This window comes from Pongo pygmaeus, chromosome 17, assembly GCF_028885625.2.
Source record: "Pongo pygmaeus isolate AG05252 chromosome 17, NHGRI_mPonPyg2-v2.0_pri, whole genome shotgun sequence".
In the NCBI taxonomy this organism is placed as follows: domain Eukaryota; kingdom Metazoa; phylum Chordata; class Mammalia; order Primates; family Hominidae; genus Pongo; species Pongo pygmaeus.
The window spans coordinates 49,623,673-49,645,430 of NC_072390.2; the positions used below are offsets into that span (position 1 = coordinate 49,623,673).

Sequence of the window (21,758 nt, forward strand, 5' to 3'; positions counted from 1 at the left end):
TTGGATGTTACAGGGTGACTGGGAACATCAACAACTATAGAGCTAAGGTAGGGAGAAACTGCATGAGCAAAGCAGAGAAGAAAGACCAGCAGCCACAGCTGGCATGGTGGCAGGAGACAAGGCTGCAGGGTGGTGCCTTCCACAGCTAGGAAGCCAGGAGCTGTTGGAGCTTCCTGATGGGCCTTCCTCTCTCCTTTGCCCCCATTTTCCTCCCACAGTGGCCTAGATCCTTCTTCAATACCATCTTCCAGTTTGCCTATCTAATGATTATAAGGAAACTAAAGAATGATAGTTTTTTACAGTCACTCACAGCTAAACGGAAGGATGGGAATAGATTGATACGCACATATTAGAACTATTAGGTGATGCTCTGGTGCATTAGTCTCATATTTGGTATAGGTTTCGCCCGGCCTCCTACTTAGACATGGGTTTAAGTTCTTCATTCTCGTATAAGGCATAGAAAAAGATTGTTTTTTCCTGTGAGCCTGCAATAGCATTGTGTGGGCTGTGAGCTCTCAGTTGTGATTTGTAACACCCCAGAATTACAGATGTGTTCTGCCAGACTCTCAGACTGCCTTAACTTGCAGGCCAAGCATGAGCAATCCATTGATAAATTGGGAGCTTTGCTGGTATTTCCCGGTGAGAGTTGTCTGGGGTCCACAGTTCCTGCAGATGCATGACATCACAGAGGGGTCCTGTGACTGAGACTTAAGCTGGATGTGCATGAGGAGCAGCTGCCCTGGGCATCTGGAAGCCTCAGAGCCATAGACGAGGCCAGCAAACCTGCTGCCTTGTTGGATGTGTTTGGAAAGGAGGCCTAGCCTAGTGGCTTCCTGGCCCTCTAGTTTATTACAGGCTCAATGATTACTTGAATCTAGGTCTTTCAACTTTAGCTCCATTAGCCCACAATAAACTCCCAGTTGTGACGTGAGCAAATGAGAATTTCTGCAAAATGTAAAACAGATCCTCATTTCTGAAATCTTCTTTTCAGCAGTCTAACATGCACAGAAACAATTATATAAAGAAAAGCATACTTTAGACCAGCTGAAGTTTGAGCAATACAATATGGAAGACACCACACTCACGTTCAAGAGTTAGGATGCTGAATAAAACAACATAACTCACCGTGGGGGGCTCAGAGCCCGGCTGGAGAGACAGATGTGTAGCCACCCAGCAAGAACACACGCGGGACTGTGGTGCACCCTCCCACGGAAGCAGAAACTGAGGATAGGAAGCTTGGAGAGGGAAGCCATTATCTCGGGGCTGCAGGCAGTGAGAGAGGCTTCAGGGAGGAGTGACTTTCTCATAATTTAGAGGAGCATGTGGCGGGACAGACAGCTGGGAGTTCCCAGCCCACCATTCTTGTTAAACTCCCATGAATGTTAGTTTCATTCTTCTCCCCTGGATGAGAGGAGAGCACTGGCTTAGGAAGGCCAGTAACTGTTTCTTGTCCTGCGCTGGCCCAAGAAGAAGTTCTCTCCTGCTCTCCTGAGCATGTATGGCCACACTGTCGGTGAGGCACTGACTCTGAGCTGAGAGGACCAGCCTCACGTGTGCCAGGCAGAAGGCAAAGCAGTGTGCAGAGGAAGTGCCAAGAGCACAGCTGCTGTGATGCCCAGGGGTCTGGGGTCGATCTGGCAGAAGGGGAATAAAGAGGGGATCAGGGCTCTGAGATCTCCCTGAGGTCAAAGAGCACCTGCAATTAAGGAATTCGGGAGTGCAAGCGTCAGGAAGACACATGATGTGATCAGAGAGAGCAAGAGATCGGGCCTAACATTCCAGAGGTGGATCCAGTTCCAGGTGGTGAACACAGGGTGGCCATGGGATAGGGAGAGCTCAGATTTGCTGAATAAGGGGCCTGTTGGCACGGTAAGAGACAATGCCAGATTTTTTCCCGAGTTTTCAACACAATGTCACTGTCTACTGTTGGTTGACACAGAAAGGGTTACTTTTTTAAAAAAATTGCTTGCACTTCTAGAATATATTCCAGAGTTCTCCCACTAAGGAATAATAATCACAGCTCACATTTCTATTTGCCATGTGCCAAACACTCTTCTAGGCACTTTACCTATTTTAACTCATTAACTCCTCTGTTGGATTTGAGGAGTCCTTTGATTCATTGACTAATGAAATGCATTGAAAATGCTCCTACATGGATACTCTTATCCCCAACTTTACAGATGCGGAAACTGGGACCCAGAGCAGTTAAGTTCTAGACCCAAACCCACACAGCCTGTAAATAACAGAGCTGGGATGTGAACTGGAGTCCATATTGTAACCTTGACATTCTACTTACTGCCTCTCAGAAAATAAGTGGCTTGTGACCTTAGCTGATAGTCTGATAGTCTCAGTCATTCATTCTTGAATCCACTGCAATTTGTTCCTCTCAACATAACACGGACTGAGTCTTACATAAGAAAGATGTGGCACCTATCCCTGACCTCAGTAACCTCAGCATCCAGTGGGTGGGGCCAAAAGGGTCAAGACAAGATTCCAATCAGTGTCATAGCAGAGGAAGAAAACAAATGCTGCAGGAGAAGAGAGAAGGAATTCTGGCTCAGTGATCATGCCATATTTGAATTGGCTAAAGATGGGTTTGTCCTAAGCTCCAAGGAAGAGGGGCCCGACAGACAGGGAAGGGCTTGGGCAGTTCAGTGCTCAGGAGCCAGCGTGCCAGGTGTGGGCACTTCCGTATGTCCCAGCACATGCTCCAGACTGCATCACAGAAGCTGTGTGCCCTTACTGAGGGAACAGGGAACGCCTTTGATTAGCCATGCTCCCTCAGCTTGGGTAAAAAACAGCAAATATTTTGTGTGAGTTCAGAAAATGAATGAATGTGCAGATACGGCTGACTGAGGCTAGTGCTCCCTGGAGTTGGTGTTCATGCCATGCTTCACTGGTTTAGATAAAGGAATAAATAGGGCTGTTTATTTCTAAATAGTGGGAAGAACAATTCACCTATCTGATCCTCAGTTGATAAACATAACCTAAGCCAAAAGGGCCCCAAGCAGTCTAAGTAGATGTCCCAAAGTCCCTGAGCTAAAGCTCCTGAGCTCCCTCATTGGGAGGGGCCTCTTTGCCTGGGGCAACCCATGAAATGTGGCTGCTGTCCTTTCCTTAGCCTGGGAACTTCTAACACTGCTGCTCTGGTATCTAAGCCTACATCAGGTTAGTAACATAACAAAGGGTCTCCTTCAGGCTGACACTACCGAGCAAGAAGAATGACAGCGAGGGAGGGACTAGGAAATGGAGCAAAAGCCCACATCCCTATCCATTAGTGAGGAGTGACACCCCCCACCAACATACCACGGAGGCCAGGGGTGCTGCTTTTATATTACAGCAGCTTTACTCATGGTTGTCATGATGCTCTTGGGTCATTGTGTTTGGTTTACTCTTTTACAAAAGTTAGGAAAGTATGCCATGTAGTCTAAGAAGATTTCTTTCCAAAACAAAACAGTTGGGTGCCTTGGGTGCCTAAAGCCTGATGACTGTGCTTTCTAGAATGATCTGTTCTTTGATCGCATGGGGAAGCTAAGGCGCCCCTGCACATGTATTGGACACCGGAAGCTAGGAGACGTTTGCATGGCGAGTTGTGCCTAACTAAGCCTGGTGCCCTCCACAGCCTTGAGACGCCATGCCGGCAGTGGCGGTGGGCTGGGACGCTGCAGAGCCCCATTCCCAGTCAATTATCTCAGCTGAAACTTCTCCTTTGCCCACAGGAGGGCCACACAGAAGAGCCGGAAGCAGAGGAGCAAGCCCACGAACAGCAGCCCCCGCAGCAGGAAGAGTACTGACCCACTCCGGCTGCTCTTGACACTTCCATTGTGCGTGGGAACGTTTCTTCTGGAGAATTGGAACATGTGTGGCCCCAAGCTCAACAGAAACCAGTTGTTCCCAATCTGCCGTTACCATCAACGCACTGTTGCATATGCCAGCCACTGCGCTTGGTTCCCATTTTCTTTGCCAAGGTATATTAGCGGACGGCCCTCTGGCCGCCTACCCGAGAGATCGTAAGGTCACATACATCCAACTTCACCACTTGGCTGCTTGAGATTGGTTCTGCTCTTTTCTTCATTTCTTTCCAGAACAACTCTTTCCCACCCCAACACCACTGCCACCACCCCTCTTTCTATCCTGGTGTGAAACAATGGTAATTTGATATATGGTATTTATATTGGCATTTTTCAACCCAGTGTCACTAGATGTCACACACATTTGTGGTGCTTTGATGTTTGCAAGTCTAACCTCTGAACATAAATTTGGTCAAATAATTGGAACAAAGGGAAACAGATACTTGATATGAAAGCCATAATGACGGTGACTTGTGTCGTGGGGGAAAACATAAGGTCAGTTTCTCCCTCTACTCACAATGCTAAAGGGAAAAAATGGATTCAAAGCTAGGATTTCCGGGCCCAGCAGTGTTCCTCCATCAGCATGTTAGACAACTACACAGTATGTTGTTAGTTTTGAAAGACATTCACTCAAGGAAAACACCATCTCAACTTTGCCCTCTCACCGTGTCCCTTGCCCCCATGTAGCTCATTTCCCAGGTTACGCTGTTTTCTTTCTCAGGGTCCTCTTTGGTGGGCAGCCACTCCCCGAGATGTTGCCATCAGTTTTCTGCAGTCCAAAGAGGGTCTGGTTAGGTACAGGTCTTCCTGCCTCATTCCTCTTCCTCTTTGTGTAGGTTTCAGTCACAAAACTGTCATTCACTCTAGGGGACCCCTACTAAATGGTAACTTCAGGTGTGCAGCCCTGAGCTCCAAGGCTCTGCACCATGCCACACACTTGCTGTAAAGCTAGAAGTGAAGACCTTATTAATAGGAGCATAATTGCAAGGGAGAATCATGGTTCTGCAGTCTGGTGTAGACACTGGACTAACAGCACAGAAAAATCTATGACTCCCAGTATCTTCTAGAATAAAGAATTTTCCCCCTTTAACACAAGGGCCCTCCTTGTCATTGACCTTAGCTAAACCATGGCAATTCATAAATAGAGGAAACATTAATGAATTAAAAGCATTCCTTATTTTTTTAACTAATATTTGCACATTTTCTTAGTCTCTTTCCAAGTCTTTGCCTCTTTTTTTTCTTTATTTTTATTTTTTCCTTTGACAGATGGTATCCCTTCCTGGATCATTCATTTCACCTTGGTTTCTAACTTTAGGTTTACTTTCACTTGTTATTTGACTTAGCAGGTGCAACAAAAACAAGAAACAAATGTGCCCACCCCACTTTCCGCTTAACTGAAAAGCTTAAAATAAATTTCTGAATTACGTATCCTGAAGCTTTGAAATTTCTTTATTAATCGATGAAATATGAATTCTAAATTCTAGCATTGAAGCTTTTCACCAAAAGAAGTCTCTCCAAAATAAATCTTTTGCAGCAAAGTGATATTTATTGAGTTATGTGGAAAAGATGATGGCTTGTATTTTTGAGATTATTACAACACACTGTGCAGAATTGGACAGATGTTCCGTGGTGTTTGGTTTCCCTTTCTTCTCTCTCCTGCTCACTCTGCATTATAGCGGCAGCTTATTTCTCTAAGGCTGGACAGCCTGGCTCTCGGCAGTGACGTCCTCCCACACCTGGTCACAAGTAGTAGTGGCTGTGCTATACACAGCATCATGCTTAACAGCGTGTTGCCCTTCTGAGCCTGTTGTACTCACTGATCTCTTTAAAAAAAAAAATAGCTCTTGTAAAAGGTCACAATAACTCTATGCAGCTGATACTGCAGTGGTTCCTAGGCCATTCTTCATCTGCTCTGGACATCTCAGTCATACCCAATGCTCAGTGGATCATGACCAAACTCCTGTCATGTGGATGCATGTGAATGGGTAGCAGGGAGTCAGGATCCTGCCTTCTCCAGCAACCCCTTACTGCTGTATAACTTGCATAAGCCTCCCTGGTGACTCTTGCAGGAACCACTCCATTGCCCTCCGGCTCCGCAGCCTTCTCAGTTATAAACATGCTGGCCAGATCTCTTAGCCTGCAAAGAGAACTTTCCCCAGTCACTATAGACCATTCTCCTTCCTGAAGGCTTGGGGCAGACCATTCGTTTATTTAGAGAAGAGCTATACATTCTTCTTTCTGGTCCCATCTTACACGTCTTCTGTTGTGCTGCACCCCAGATGGTGTCTCCGATGCTTTGGGGAATCTTTAACAGCTGAATTTGAGTCAATCCTCTTAGGCTGCACCTCCAGCCTCTGTGCAGACCCCCGCTCATTTCCCATGGATGGTGGGACCCCATCATTCTCTCATCTCGGCATTCAGGGAACACTTTCCTTGGCGGCCCCTGGTCACATGTCATCGGGCTGGGCAGGAAGCGTCCCTGGGTGCGTGCTCTGCTCCTCCCTCTCAGGAAGCCCAGTTTCATCCTTAGTCCCCGCTCATGCCCGCTGTCAGCTGGTTATAGCACTTCCACTGCTACTGGCAGGAAGTGATCGAAGCAGGGGGCAAAGAGAAAGCCCATACTTGTTCTAAGCAGAAAAGCAGGGAAAAAAAAAAAGAAAGAAAAACACCTGTTGACCTGAGAGAAGTAAATTCCAGAAGGGAACCAAGAACTCTTCCCTTCCCTGGTGAGTATTTCCATTATTCCGTTAAGGTTTAATATGCATTCAGATTACTTTTACTAAATAGTACACCATAAAGCTTTTGTTATATATTAAATGTAAACTGAAAGGAATGTAAACATATGTATTGTTAATTATAAATATAGATAAGTAATGACATAATAGATGAAAAAGTCTTATTCAGATGTATCACATTCATTTTACATTACCCACCTATTGTCGCATGGTAGAATAGTTTTTTGTCTCTGAATATGTGAATAACTTGACTTGCATTGATCTTTTTACATATTTAATAAAAAAAAAGTATATGTTAAAATCTGCCTGGAGTTACAGATTCTTAAATTTTTATGCTGAAGCTTCCCTTTTCAGTCAGCATGTGAATAGGACTAGATATGTGTGGATTTACACATCTACCCACATTTTATTATGATTTCCCCAGGGTGGGGGTTGTCTTTGTTTTTATTGATGGCAAATGTTAACAAGAGTTACAGACTCGTATTTGATATCAAATGTAGCAGCTATAATACCTTTTAAAAACTTTACCAAAAAAAAAAAAAGACATAAAGAGAAAACATTCCCTTGGGAAACATTCCACCTGCAAGCAAACAGAATCCTAGCTCCCGCAGGCCCAGCATACTCCATCTGGACAAGACAGTGCTGGGCAAATAGGAAACTGTGGGAGAAGCAGGCAGATGTTTCTAAGTACAGCTTTGTGGCAGAATGACCTGCTTGACAAAAACCCTTTGAGTAAGTGTTTGTTGACTTTAAACGGCAATGATTTATCGACATGAGCTATAACCGTAATAACAATTTAACAGATACAGGAATAGGTGAAAAGAGAAATGTATTTCAACTGGCCCAGTAATCACCTGTGGAGACTGCAGAGCAGGCCACAGTGGGATGCAGACGTTACCCGGGAGCCTGCAGGTTACTGGGCTTCAGCTAATACCCTTTTCACCCTGAAGAGTGCCAGCCTTCCCTATGCTGCTTCCAAGCACCACCTAGAGGCCAGTTTGGTTTCTCTACTGTCCTTTGGCCACTATTTTCCAGTCACTTGCCTTTAGGCACATTTCTATTAAAATAAGTGGGAAAATAACAGAAAGCAAAGATGTTACCCCTCTTTTCCATCTACATTCATTTCCTCCCAAGGTACACTTGTGACAGAAGTTTGTGAGCCATTACCTGGGTTTGAAGTCTCATGCTCAAAGTCCATGTGTGTTTCCCATTTAATCCACGAACTCGGGTTTTAAACACTTGATCTTATACTTAGACATTTGTGCACAGACAAAAATACATGTGATTCATCTTACAAAATGTACACTGGTGGACTCTAGTAAATCTGTCACTGATGGTTCAAAGGTGGTGAAATAACATGCTTGTTCTATTTTATTAAATCTGACATCATTTCTAAAAATTTGTTGCTTCTGGTACTATGGATAGGCTCAAGTCCAGAGACACCCCTTCCCAAAAAAAAAGTTAATGGAATTCCATTGAATTTGAGTTATAAAATGCCAGTTCTCTAAAACACACACACAGGCAACTTGGTTTCTGACTTGTTTTATTCCTTTTAACTGCTAGAACACAACTATGATCATTAATTAAGGCTGCTGTCACTAGTAATAACTTTTACTGACCCAGTTTCTCAGCACTGAGGCCATGTTGCCAAATAGCACAAATGATGGATAAAAACATCTCCGTGGATGTCTAATAGCTCCTGTCTTGCCGAACTAGGAACTCATAAAAGACGTTTTCCACTCATTAGAGGAGTCCTGGCTTTATTTGCCTAAAGGAAAGCAAAGCTAAGGAGAAAATCCATTGATCCCTGGAGGACCCTCAGGAGGCATTGGGACTTTGGATCACAAGACTGCCCCACGGGCAGACCCCCCCAACTCTGAGCCGGACCCCATGTCTTGTATAGATTAGGAGTACACAGAAGGTGCATTTACTGAGGCTGTGCTTCTGTTTTTGGGTTTACAAATGTAATCAAAATGGAAGGCCCAGCTGAAGTTAATTTGTTGGATGCCTTTTTCTCTCAATTCACTGGAAAAAAAAAATGTTTAACTTTTTAGCTTCCAAGTTTTAATTTCGAAAACAGGTTTCTTGTGGTATTTTGCAACGATTTTATCATCAAGCCTGGTGATAAATTGTTTTTAAAGGGTAATGATTATTAATGTACCTTTGAATTTACGACTCTCAGTAGGCAACTAGCCCAAGACCTAAATGTTTTCTTTTCTAGAGAATAAAAAAGTTAAGTACATGTTTCCTTCTGTGTAGCTAACAGCCCTCATATTTTTACACTATGGTATTTCTTTAGGTCTTGAAGGTTATCCATATAAAATAAAAAAAATTAAGGTATGTTTAGTAAAATAGTTTTTGTCAAATCTGAGAGCTTAAATGAAACTTTGGAAATTAAAAAGTAATGAAAAGGTCTCATAAATATGTTTGGAACTTACTACTAGGATGCTGCCTTCTAATCTGGTATATTTATTATGCAGATGAAACATGAACTTCTGACGGAACAGTTTTTCTTCCAGCTTGAAAGATCTTTTAGAGAAAGACCACAGAAAACCAGGCCAAATGTTAGTCTCTTTTAGGCTAAGTTATGTCAAGATAGGCTCAGAGGCCATCCTGTCCTGCAAACAAAGACATTGTCCAGTCACCTGAGCTTTAAAAAAAAAAAAAATGCAGAGAAGGAAAATGTGAATTTTTACCTCAGAACTTTTTTTTTTATATTTTACTTTAAGTTCTGGGATACATGTGCAGAATGTGCAGGTTTGTTACATAGGTATACATGTGCCATGGTGGTTTGCTGCACCTGTCAACTCATCATCTAGATGTTAAGCCCCACATGCATTAGGTATTTGTCCTAATGCTCTCCCTCCCCTTGACCCCCCACTCTGCAATAGGCCCTGGTGTGTGTTGTTCGCCTCCCTGTGTCCATGTGTTCTCATTGTTCAGCTCCCACTTTCGAGTGAGAACATGTGTTTGGTTTTCTGTTCCTGTGTTAGTTTGCTGAGGTTGGTGGCTTCCAGCTTCATCCATGGCCCTGCAAAGGACATGATCTCATTCTTTTTTATGGCTGCTTAATATTCCATGGTGTATATGTACCACATTTTCCTTATCCATTTTCATTGACGGGCATTTGGGTTGGTTCCATCTCTTTGCTATTGTAAACAGTGCTGCAATAAACATACATGTGCATGTGTCTTTATAGTAGAATGATTTATATTCCTTTGGGTATATACCCAGTAATGGGACTGCTTGGTCAAATGCTATTTTTCGTTCTAGATCCCTAAGGAATCACCACACTATCCTGCTCAATGGTTGAACTAATTTACATTCCCACCAACAGTGAAAAAGCATTCCCACTTCTCCACAGCCTCACCAGCATCTATTGTTCCTTGACTTTTTAATAATCACCATTCTGACCGGAGTGAGATGGTATCTCCTTGTGGTTTTGATTTGCATTTGTCTAAGGATCAGTGATGATGAGCTTTTTTTCATGTTTATCGGACACATAAATGTCTTCTTTTGAGAAGTGTCTGTTCATATCCTTTGCCCACTTTTTTTTTTTTTTTTTTTCCTGAGATGGAGTTTCACTCTTGTTGCCCAGGCTGGAGTGCAATGGCGCAGTCTCGGCTCACTGCAACCTCCGCCTCCCGGGTTCAGGCGATTCTCCTGCCTCAGCCTCCTGAGTAGCTGGGATTATGGGCACGTGCAACCACACCCGGATAATTTTTGTATTTTTAGTAGAGACAGGGCTTTGCCATGTTGGCCAGGCTGTTCTTGAATTCCTGACCTTAGGTGATCTGCCTGCCTCAGCCTCCCAAAGTGCTGGGATTACTTTTTGATGGTGTTTTGTTTTGTTTTGTTTTGTTTTGTTTTTGTAAATTTAAGTTCCTTGTAGATTCAGATATTAGACCTTTGTCAGATGGGTAGATTGCAAAAATTTTCTCCCGTTCTGTAGGTTGCCTGTTCACTCTGATGCTAGTTTCTTTTGCTGTACAGAAACTCTTTAGTTTAATTAGATCCCATTTGTCAATTTCGGCTTTTGTTGCAATTGCTTTTGGTGTTTTTGTCATGAAGGCTTCACCCATGCCTATGTCCTGAATGGTATTTCCTAGGTTTTCTTCTAGGGTTTTTATGGTTTTGGGTTTTACATTTAAGTCTTTAATCCATCTTGAGTTAATTTTTGTATAAGGTGTAAGGAAGGGGTTCAGTTTCAGTTTTCTGCATACAGCTAGCCAGTTTTCCCAGCACCATTTATTAAATAGGGAATCCTTTCCCCATTGCTTGTTTTTGTCAGGTTTGTCAAAGATCAGATTGTTGTAGATGTGTGGTGTTATTTCTGAGGTCTCTGTTCTGTTCCATTGGTCTATATCTCTGTTTTTTTACCAGTACCATGCTGTTTTGGTTACTGTAACCTTGTAGTATAGTTTGAAGTTAGGTAGTGTGATGCCTCCAGCTTTGCTCTTTTTGGTTAGGATTGTGTTGGCTATACAGATCTTTTTTGGTTCCATATGAAATTTAAAGTAGTTTTTTCTAATTCTGTGAAGAATGTCAATGATAGTTTGATGGGAATAGCATTGAATCTATAAATTACTTTAGCAGTATGGCCATTTTCACGATACTGATTCTTCCTATCCATGAGGATAGAATGTTTTTCCATTTTTTTGTGTCCTCTCTTATTTCCTTGAGCAGTGGTTTGTAGTTCTCCTTGAAGATGTCCTTCATGTCCCTTGTAAGCTGTATTCCTAGGTATCTTATTCTCTTTGTAGCATTTGTGAATGGGAGGTCATTCATGATTTGATGCTCTGCTTGTCTATTGTTGGTGTATAGGAATGCTTGTGATTTTTGCACATTGATTTTGTATCCTGAGACTGTGCTGAAGTTGTTTATTAGCTTAAGAAGTTTTGGGGCCGAGATGATGTGTTTTTTAAATATGGAATCACATCTTCTGCAGAGACAGTTTACAATTTGACTTCCTCTCTTCCTATTTGAATACCCTTTATTTCTTTCTCTTGCCTGATTGCCTTGGCCAGAACTTCCAATATTTTGTTGTATAGGAATGGTGAGAGAGGGCATCCTTGTCTTGTGCCAGTTTTCAAAGGGAATGCTTCCAGCTTTTGCCCATTCAGTATGATATTGGCTATGGGTTTGTCATAAATAGCTTTTATTATTTTGAGATATGTTCCATCAATACATAGATTATTGAGAGTTTTTAACAGGAAGGGATATTGAATTTTATCGAAGGCCTTTTCTGCATCCATTGAGGTAATCATGTGGTTTTTGTCATTGGTTCTGTTTATGTGATGGATTACATTTATTGATTTGCGTTATGTTGAACCAGCCTTGCATCCCAGGATTGAAGCCGACTTGATCGTGAGGCGTAAGCTTTTTGATGTGCTGCTGGATTCCGTTTGCCAGTATTTTATTGAGGATTTTCACATCAGTGTTCATCGGGGATATTGGCCTGAAGTTTTCTTTTTTTGTTGTGTCTCTGCCAGGTTTTGGTATCAGGATGATGCTGGCCTCATAAAATGAGTTAGGGAGGAGTCCTGTCTTTTCAGTTGTTTAGAATAGTTTCAGAAGGAATGGTACCAGCTCCTCTTTGTCCCTCTGGTAGAATTTAGCTGTGAATCCATCTACTCCTGGGCTTTTTTTGGTTGGTACGCTATTACTGCCTCAGTTTCAGAACTTGTTATTGGTCTATTCAGCAATTCGACTTCTTCCTGGTTTAGTCTTGGAGGGTGCGTGTGTCCAGGAATTTATCCATTTCTTCTAGATTTTCTAGTTTATTTGCGCAGAGGTGTTTATAGTATTCTCTGATGGTAGTTTGTATCTCTGTGGGGTCAGTGGTGATATCCCCTTTATCATTTTTTATTGTATCTATTTGATTCTTCTCTCTTTCTTATTAGTCTAGCTAGCGGTCTATCTATTCTGTTAATTTTTTCAAAACACCAGCTCCTGGTTTCATTGATTTTTCGGAGGGGTTTTTTTTTTTTTTTTTTTTTTTTTGGTCTCTATCTGCTTCAGTTCTGCTCTGATCTTAGCTATTTATTTATTTTTTTGTTTTGTTTTGTTTTCTGTTTTGGATTTGTTTGCTCTTGCTTCCCTAGTTCTCTTAATTGTGATGTTAGGGTGTCAATTTGAGATCTTTCCAGCTTTCTGATGTGGGCATTTAATGCTATAAATTTCCCTCTAAACACTGCTTTAGCTGTGTCCCAGATATTCTGGTACGTGGTCTCTTTGTTCTCGTGGGTTTCAAGAACTTCTTGATTTCTGCCTTAATTTTGTTATTTACCCAGGAATCATTCAGAAGCAGGTTGTTCAATTTCCATGTAGTTGTGTGGTTTTGAGTGAGTTTCATAATCCTGAGTTCTAATTTTATTGCACTGTGGTCTGAGAGACTGTTTGTTATGATTTTAGTTCTTTTGCATTTGCTGAGAAGTGTTTTACTTCCAATCATATGGTCGATTTTAGAATAAGGGCCATGTGGCACTGAGAAGAATGTATATTCTGTTGATTTGGGGTGGAGAGTTCTATAGATGTCTATTAGGTCCACTTGATCCAGAACTGGGTTCAAGTCCTGAATATCCTTGTTAATTTTCTGTCTTGTTGTTCTGTCTAATATTAACAGTGGGGTGTTAAAGTCTCCCACTATTATTGTGAGGGAGTCTAGGTCTCTTTGTAGATCTCTAAGAACTTGTTTTATGAATCTGGGTGCTTCTGTATTGGGTGCATATATATTTAAAATAGCTCTTCTTGTTGCATCGATCCCTTAAATGCCCTTCTTTGTCTTTTTTGATCTTTGTTTGTTTAAAGTCTGTTTTATCAGAGACTAGGATTGAACCTCCTGCTTTTTTTTTTTCTTTTTGGCTTTCCATTTGCTTGGTAAATTTTCCTCCATCCCTTTATTTTGGGCCTATGTGTGTCTTTGCACATGAGATGGGTCTCCTGAACACAGCACACCAATGGTGCTTGACTCTTTTTCCAATTTGCTAGCCTGTGTCTTTTAACTGGGGCATTTAGCCCATTTACATTTAAAGTTAATATTGTTATGTGTGAATTTGATCCATCATCATAATGCTAGCTGGTTATTTTGCACACTAGTTGATGCAGTTTCTTCATAGTGTCATTGGTCTTTATATTTCAGTGTGTTTTTGCAGTGGCTGGTACCAGTTTTTCCTTTCCATATTTAGTACTTCCTTCAGGAGCTCTTGCAAGGCAGGCCTGGTGGTGATGAAATCCCTTAGCAATTGCTTGTCTGGAAAGGATTTTATTTCTCCTTTGCTTATTGAAGCTTAGTTTGGCTGGATATGAAATTCTGGGTTGAAAATTCTTTTCTTTAACATGTTGAATATTGGCCCCCACTCCCTTCTGGCTTGTAGGGTTTCTGCCGGGAGATCCACTGTTAGTCTGATGGGCTTCCCCTTTGTAGGTGACCTGACCTTTCTCTCTGGCTGCCCTTAACATTTTTTCCTTCATTTCAACCTTGGAGAATCTGATGATTATGTGTCTTGGGGTTGATCTTCTTGTGGAGTATCTTAGTGATGTTCTTTGTCTTTCCTGAATTTGAATGTTGGCCTGTCTTGCTAGATTAGGGAAGTTCTCCTGGATAATATCCTGAAGCGTGTTGGTTCCATTCTTCCTGTCTCTTTCAGGTACTCCAATCAATTGTAGGTTTGGTCTTTGAACGTATTCCCCTATTTCTAGGATGCTTTGTTCGTTCCTTTTCATTCTTTTTTCTCTAATCTTGTTTGCATGCCTTATTTCAGCAAGGTGGTCTTCACACTCATGGAAGCTGAGGCAGGAGAATCACCTGAACCCAGGAGGCAGAGGTTGCAGTGAGCTGAGATCGTGCCATCACACTCTAGCCTGGGGGACAAGAGCGAGACTTCGTCTCGGGAAAAAAAAAATATTCATGTGTTCTTCAAGTCACTTGTTCCTGTTTTTAAAATAGCATGCTGAGGGATTTGGTCATATCATTAGCCCAGACATAGCCTGACAAGACCAGCCCTTGTGTAATGAGATTGGTTTGAGGTAGGAACTGTACTTGCTTTCTGTGATGGGCAAGAGGAGACCCCAGGCTCTGGATGGGAAGCTGAAGGCTGACCAAGGGTGGATGAGGCAGAGGACCTGCGAAGGGGACTCCACAGAGGCCACACGCAGGACAAGAGCAGCACTCGACTCCAGGCTTCATCCATCGTATGGAGGTCTGTGGTCATTTTGCCCATTCACCTTGCTCCTCTGGAGAACCCAAGCCCCGGAAACCACAAAGGGAATGGACTGCTGCTTCACAGGAAGGGTTTCATTCATGGTCACATTTCTTTACTGAAAAAGATGGGTATATTGAAGCGTTGACTGCCTCCTCAAGAAGAAACAGGAAGCGATCACTACCAAACAGAGGCTCCCTTTAAATTTAAAATATATAGCCAAGAAAGCAGCTAACACTACCTAAGAAACACCCCAAATAAATGTTTAAGCTAAAAAAAGCAGAGGGTTGGGGATAGGGCATGTTTTTGTTTTGTCTTCCAATTTCACTGTTTTTAAAGGCTGAGCACCAACTATGGGCGAAGCACAGGAGTCAAAAGTAACTTTACTCCTAAAATATCATATCATTATCCTTTTTTTTTTTTTTCTTGCTCTGTTGCCCAGGCTGGAGTGCAGGGGCACAATTTGGGCCCACTGCAACCTCCACCTCCCAGGTTCAAGTGATTCTCCTGCCTCAGCCTCCTGAGTAGCTGGGACTACAGGCGCATGCCACCACACCCAGCTAATTTTTTGTATTTTTTAGTAGAGACAGGGTTTCACCATGTTGGCCAGGCTGGCTGAAGTGCTGCGATTAGGCGTGAGCCATCATGCCCGGCCTCATGTAATGATCTTTAAGTTATTCTAATGGAGCTCTATAGAAAGGGGTATTCTGAATCCATTAAGTTAGGTCTTGCCTTAATCCAAAAAAATAAACTAAAGCTGTCTGCTTATTTTTAAGGCAGTATATTACATATAAATGAGGAAATCAGCATGAAGGGAAAGTAAGGCAGGAGGGAAAAGACAAAGCCAGAGGTAAAGTTAGGAGCCTTACACATGCCCTGAGGTCTTCTAGACTTTACTAGGACTAAAGGAGGAAAAATGACCTCTGTGCTTCCTAGTAGCCAACAGGCAGGAAAGTACAACCAGCCCTCCGTATCTGAAGGGTCCACATCTACAGATCAACCATGTATCAAAAATATTTTAAAATAAATAGAAAATAAATAATACAAATTTTTAAAAAATACAATATTAGAACTACATATAGTCCCTGATATACAATGGTTAAACTTACAATTTTAGGTCTTTATGATGAGTTTATCAGGATATTGAATGCATTTTCAACTTATGAAATTTTTGACTTAAAAATGTGTTTATTGAGAAGCAACCCCATTATAAGTGAGAGCATGTGTACTTAACTTTTACATTGCATTAGGTATTATAAGTAATCTAGATATGATTTAAAGTATATGGGAGAATGTGTGAGGGTTGTATGCAAATACCATACCAGTTTTTACCAGGGACTTGAGCATCCGTGGATTTTGGTATCTGCAGGAGAAGTGTGTGTGGGGGCGGAGGGGAGGACGGGTGGAGGAGGGGTCTTGTTTAAACAAATCAGTTACTTGGGAGCACAGATATTTCTTGGTGTTACCTCCTAGGAAGAAATTGAATGATGTAGGGAGCCTAATCTTAACAACGTCTCACAGCAAACACAGTAACACTGTAATAGGACTGCTTCCAACTATCCCTGATGATATAATGCCAAGATGCGGTTCAGTCGAAAGCAATCTACCAGGGACTGGAGCTGTCTGTGCCTGTAAACAGCTCTTGGGAGGTCGGGCTTCATCCCAGGATAAACTATAGAATCATAGGGCAGTGATGGGGGCGAGGGGAAGGGCACTGCAAGTGCTACTCCCTGCAGCCTAAGTTTAGTAAATACTGAATGGCAGTGTGACCTTGGCAACTACTAGAGGACAGACGCTGAATGCTGCTGATCAACACCCGGTTCCTTTCCCAACAGTCAGCACATGGAGGGGAGGGGCTGTTCTCAGGCTACAGGCTGAGGAGCCCAGCCAGGCCACAAGCCACAGGCCACCCCACCCCTGGTGGGTGGGAGGAGGGGGCCACGGTCCGGGTCACACTTTTCCCCAGAAGCATCATAAGGGTTTGACTTTTGTGAGTCTGTTTTGCGTTTGGTTTTGGTTTTTCAATTATCCTTGGCAATTTACTGATAGGGAAATTTTCAGTGTAGATTGTAGATATGAAGCTATTAGCTGTTCCGCACTCCTGTAAGCCTTAAAATTGTCCTGGAGAAGGCCCACTGACAGATAGTATGCTTCCTAAGTCAAAATACAAGTCTGTGGGGAAAAGAGAGTATTTTAATAAAAATCTTATTATATCTATAAAGCCCTTTACAGTTGCAAAATGGCTTCAAAGATGATAATTATTAGAAGAGAAAGAGAATAGGCTTTGAAAATTACCTAACTGGATTCCAATTCCAGCTACACCACTTCTACCTGTGTCCTTTTAAATAAATTACACATAATTTCTGAGCCTCAGTTTCCTCATCTGAACATATAGATACCTACCTTGCACAGTTGTTTTGAAAAATAAGTGAAGATGGTGTGTATAAAGTGCCTTGCACATAGTCGATACTTAATAAATGGTGGCCGGGCGTGGTGGGTCACACCTGAATCCCAGCACTTTGGGAGGCCAAGGTGGACGGATCATTTGAGGTTAGGAGTTTGAGAACAGCCTGGCTGACATGGTGAAACCCCATCTCTACTAAAAAATAATAATACAAAAATTGGCTGGGTGTGGTGGCATGCGCCTGTAATCCCAGCTACTCAGGAAGCTAAGGCACGAGAATCAAACCCAGGAGGCGGAGGTTGCTGTGAGTCGAGATTGCGCCACTGCACTCCAGCCTGGGTGAGAGTGTGAGACTCTGTCTCCAAAACAAAAGGCCGGGCGCAGTGGCTCATGCTTGTAATCTCAGCATTTTGGGAGGCCGAGGTGGGCGAATCACAAGGTCAGGAGATCGAGACCAGCCTGGCCAATATGGTGAAACTCTGTCTCTACTAAAAATACAAAAAATTAGCTGGGCACGATGGTGGTCGCCCATAATCTCAGCTACTCAGTACGCTGAGGCAGGAGAATCGCTTGAACCCGGGAGGCAGTGGTTGCAGTGAGCTGAGATCGTGCCAGTGCACTCCAGCCCATGTGACGGTGTGAGACTCCGTCAAAAAGAAGAAAGGAAAGGAAAGGAAAGGGAAAGGACAAAGAAAGGAAGGTTAGCTATTATTACTAATTTTGGCTTCAATAGCAATCCTGTGAGGGAGGTAGTACAGATATTATTGATATTATAATAATAATCTTATTAGCCTGATGCTAAACATTTCAACACTGCCCACTGCTTTCACTGCCCTGCAGCAAGAGCAGTTCTAGGCAGCCATATGTTACATGGTTCAGAGTGGGCGTCTAACCCAGGGCCAGTCAGTATTTAGGGTTTTCAAGTGACCACATGGTCTGCCTCTCTGATGGCAATTAGATCCTCCCTCTGCTCTCCCCTCCCCTCTCATTTGCACTAAGGATTGAGAACCTTGGCAGTGAATACCAGAGCTTGAAAGGATGCACAGGGAACGAAGCCATGAGGAAGGATCACAGCATGCTGATGTTATATATGAGCAGTTGCTCTGAAATAGAAAAAAGGTGAAAGTGGTCAAAAGAGAAGAGAGGCCTGGGCACAGGGACTCCCACCTGTAATCCCAGCACTTTGGGAGGCTGAGGCAGGAGGATTGCTTGAGGCTAGGAGTCTGAGACCAGCCATGTCAACATAGCAAGACCCTGTTTATACAAAAAATGTAAAAATTAGCTGGGTGTGGTGATGCACACCTGTAGTCCTAGCTACCTGGGAGGCTGAGGCAGGAGGATGGCTTGAGCGCAGGAGATTAAGGCTGCAGTGAGCTATGATTGTGCCACTGCACTTCAGCCTGGGAAGCAGAGCAAGACGCTGTCTCTAAAAAAAAAAAAAAAGAAAAAGCAAACACTCAGGAAAGAACCAAGGAAGTTTTTAAATACGATTTTCTGGAATCTAGTTGACCAGATTTATAGAGCTCACATTTATGTGTAATTAACATAAGTCAGAGGTAACTTAAATGAGTCGCTTCCTTGCAACCTAAGACATTCTCATGAAGTGAGGCTCTTGAGAGGGAATAACTTTCCCAAGTTTATAGAACAGAAGGGACCTTCAAGACAATCCAATGCCAAGCCCAGCTGAGCACCCAGATGACAGCTAGCATCACCTGCCAGCCCTGTGCGGGAAGAAGCCAACTTGGACATCCAGCCTCCTTGGGCCTTCAGATGACTATGAGCATCTGTCCATCTGACAGCAAACACAGGAGAGACCTCAAGCAAGAACTGCCCCGCTATCCCATGGAACCAAAAGAGATAATAATAAATTGGTTCAAGTCACTAAGTTTAGGGTGGCTTCTTGTGACACAGCAATAGAGAACTAGAACAATGTAGTTGACAGTGAAGGATAGATTTCATTTTGTTATTTTGTACAGGCATTATGCAAAAAGAATGTGAATTGAGTCACATTTATGCTGTAACAGCTGTGAAATAATTTGAGCATATCACTTTGGTGAGCTTCATAAAATTAAGTGTAAAATGAGGGAATGAGACTAGGTGATCTTTGACATCCCTTCTGGCACTTAAAAATTCTGATTCCCAATAAACTACACAATGAAAAACAACACGGCCCCCAGGGGATAGTTCCCTGAGCTAGGCAGAGCTTTCCTACCCTAGAAGCGGAGGATAGGGGGGTGGGGAGAAGGAGGATAGGAATCAAATACAAGTATTTTTTACAGGCTGCTTCCCAGCACATAGTAGATGCCCAAAAAAGTTGTTTGAATGAAATGTCCCTTTCCTGGGTGCTTTGATTTAATTTGTTTTTCTCACTCAGTTATTTGATCTGAGGTCACTTCCCATGCAAATGAAATAAGAAAGAGGTATCAGAAACACGGACAGGTCGTAAGTGAATTTTTGACAAAAATGAGTTTTTAAATGATCTCCATGTTGTTCCTTCACTCTCCTCTATCGACTTGTACTGAAGTTCCCAAAGTGTTCCAGGCAATGGGCATGTCTAAGCAACCTGTTGCCTCTTGGCTTATCCCTCTCAGGAGGCTGAGCAGGTGGAAGCCACAGAGAAGTCACACAGTATATACAACACTCATTCTTCATACACCCCCCTCTCCGCAATAAGGAAGTGGCCACATCTGCCTCCACCTCATTTGTGGCACTTTTTTTTCCACTTCCTGAAAAGAAACAAAGCATCATATATTTACCATGCACGCTGTCATGGCCATTACTCGGTTTTTGATGCAGTGGATGGGACAAGTGTCAACTCCTCCAGCCTTTCCAGAGACCCTGTAACTGCAGAGAGGAGGACCACCGGGCCAGGAGAAACAGGGCCAGTGAGAGACTCTGATGTCACTCCTCAGACCAACGTCACTCTGCACTGTTCAACAGCAAACAAGCACATATTATGATGACCAGGGAGGTAGCTAGGCTAAAAGAAGCTCATTAAAAATCACCTTTATCTATAAAAATGTCCTCTTCTTCCTGCCCTGCTCTCTCCCCACAACTTCCTTCTCCTGCAAATACCTTCGTTGAACTAAGGACTAGAAAACCTGGGTTACTTCCAAAGGGAAGGTCATGGGAAATGCTTCCTTTGGACAGATTTCTTCATTGGTTATGATTTAAAAAACAGCTCAGGGGTAATTTAAAACACATATTTTACTGGACATGCTGTTCACTTTCAACACAGAAATCATGCTGTATACCTTTCTCCGTATTCCCAACTTCTGAATATCCAAGGAGGAAATCCAGTCATTGCCTCATTCATGAGGATAATGGCTCCCAATTGCCCAGTGAGAACCCACAGCACACTCTGCTTTAGCCACCTCTAATGATAACTAAGGCAGTGACCCACAGATGGTCTATTCTCTGATCCTTCCCACATGCACTGAGTCATTCTCCTACCAGCACAGTGAATAAGGACTCATATTTTAAGTGTGGCAAGTTGTTGGGTTATTTACTGAAACTTACTCAGCTTCCTTCTCTGGAACCTAGAGACAATAGCAGTAGTCTTGTTGTATGCCCACAGCCTGGTATACAATAGGTGCTCAATGAATAATAGTGACATACATGTGCAGGGCACAGTGTCTCATGCCTGTAATCACAGCGCTTTGGGAGGCTGAGGCAGGAGTATTGCTTGAGGCCAGGAGCTGGCCAACTAGCCTGGGCAATGTAGTGAGACCCCATCTCTAAAAATACAATAATAATAATAATAATCAACTAGCCAGTCATGGTGGCATGCACCTGTAGTCCTAGCTACTCTGAAGGCTGAGCCAGAGGTTCAAGGCTGCAGTGAGCCTTGATCAAGCCATTGCACTCCAGCCTGAGTGATCTCTTAAAAAAAAAAAAAGTTACGTACATGAGCACAGTGTACAATTAACTACCTATATATAATTACTAGTGAGATTATTTAGCTAATTTCTTTTCTTTTTTTTTTTTTTTTAATAGAGACAGGGGTCTCACTATTGTTTAGGCTGGTCTTAAACTCCTGGCCTCAAACAATCCTTTCACCTCAGCCTTCCAAAGTGCAGAGATTACAGGTGTGAGCCACTGCGCCTGACCCATTTGGCTAATTTCTAACCTTTTACTGCTAAACTCCATGCACCATCACCATGTAGACTATGTCTGCCTGGCTCACCATCCTATCCTTAGCACTAGCACACTTAACTAATACAAACAAGGTGCACAATATACTTATGAATGAATGGAATGAAAAGTGCCTACATGTAAGAGGATGTAATAAAATAATACATGCAAAGAGCTTATTATTGTGCCTGGCACATAGTTGTACATTGTTGCCTGCTGCAATTAGTGGTGGTGATGGTGGTATTGGTATAATTTCTCTCAGTCCATACCCAAACTAAAGTGTGATGTGCAAGAGAGATACTCTCTCTGTTCTCCAGAGACAGCCACCCAGAGATAGCCCCTACACTACTGCTCCTTATTAGGCCCCCGGCACAACCATTAGCACTTATAGCTCGAAATTCCTGCCTCCCCTTCCCACAGTTCATGCGCCTGC

At 42.8% G+C, this 21,758-nt stretch overlaps 1 protein-coding gene across 4 annotated transcripts in view; it reads left to right on the top strand.

Annotated features, from left to right (window-relative positions):
* The window catches only part of MAPRE2 (microtubule associated protein RP/EB family member 2), a 160,859-nt gene extending 155,573 nt beyond the window's left edge, over nt 1-5,286 (top strand). For all 4 annotated transcript variants that reach the window (XM_054461370.2, XM_054461369.2, XM_054461367.2 and 1 more), the window contains one exon: nt 3,720-5,286. In XM_054461370.2, the coding sequence (XP_054317345.1) occupies nt 3,720-3,794 (75 nt within the window). In that variant the 3' untranslated portion in view covers nt 3,795-5,286. The remainder of the gene's footprint in view (nt 1-3,719) is intronic.
* Nucleotides 5,287-21,758: the final 16,472 nt, after the last annotated feature.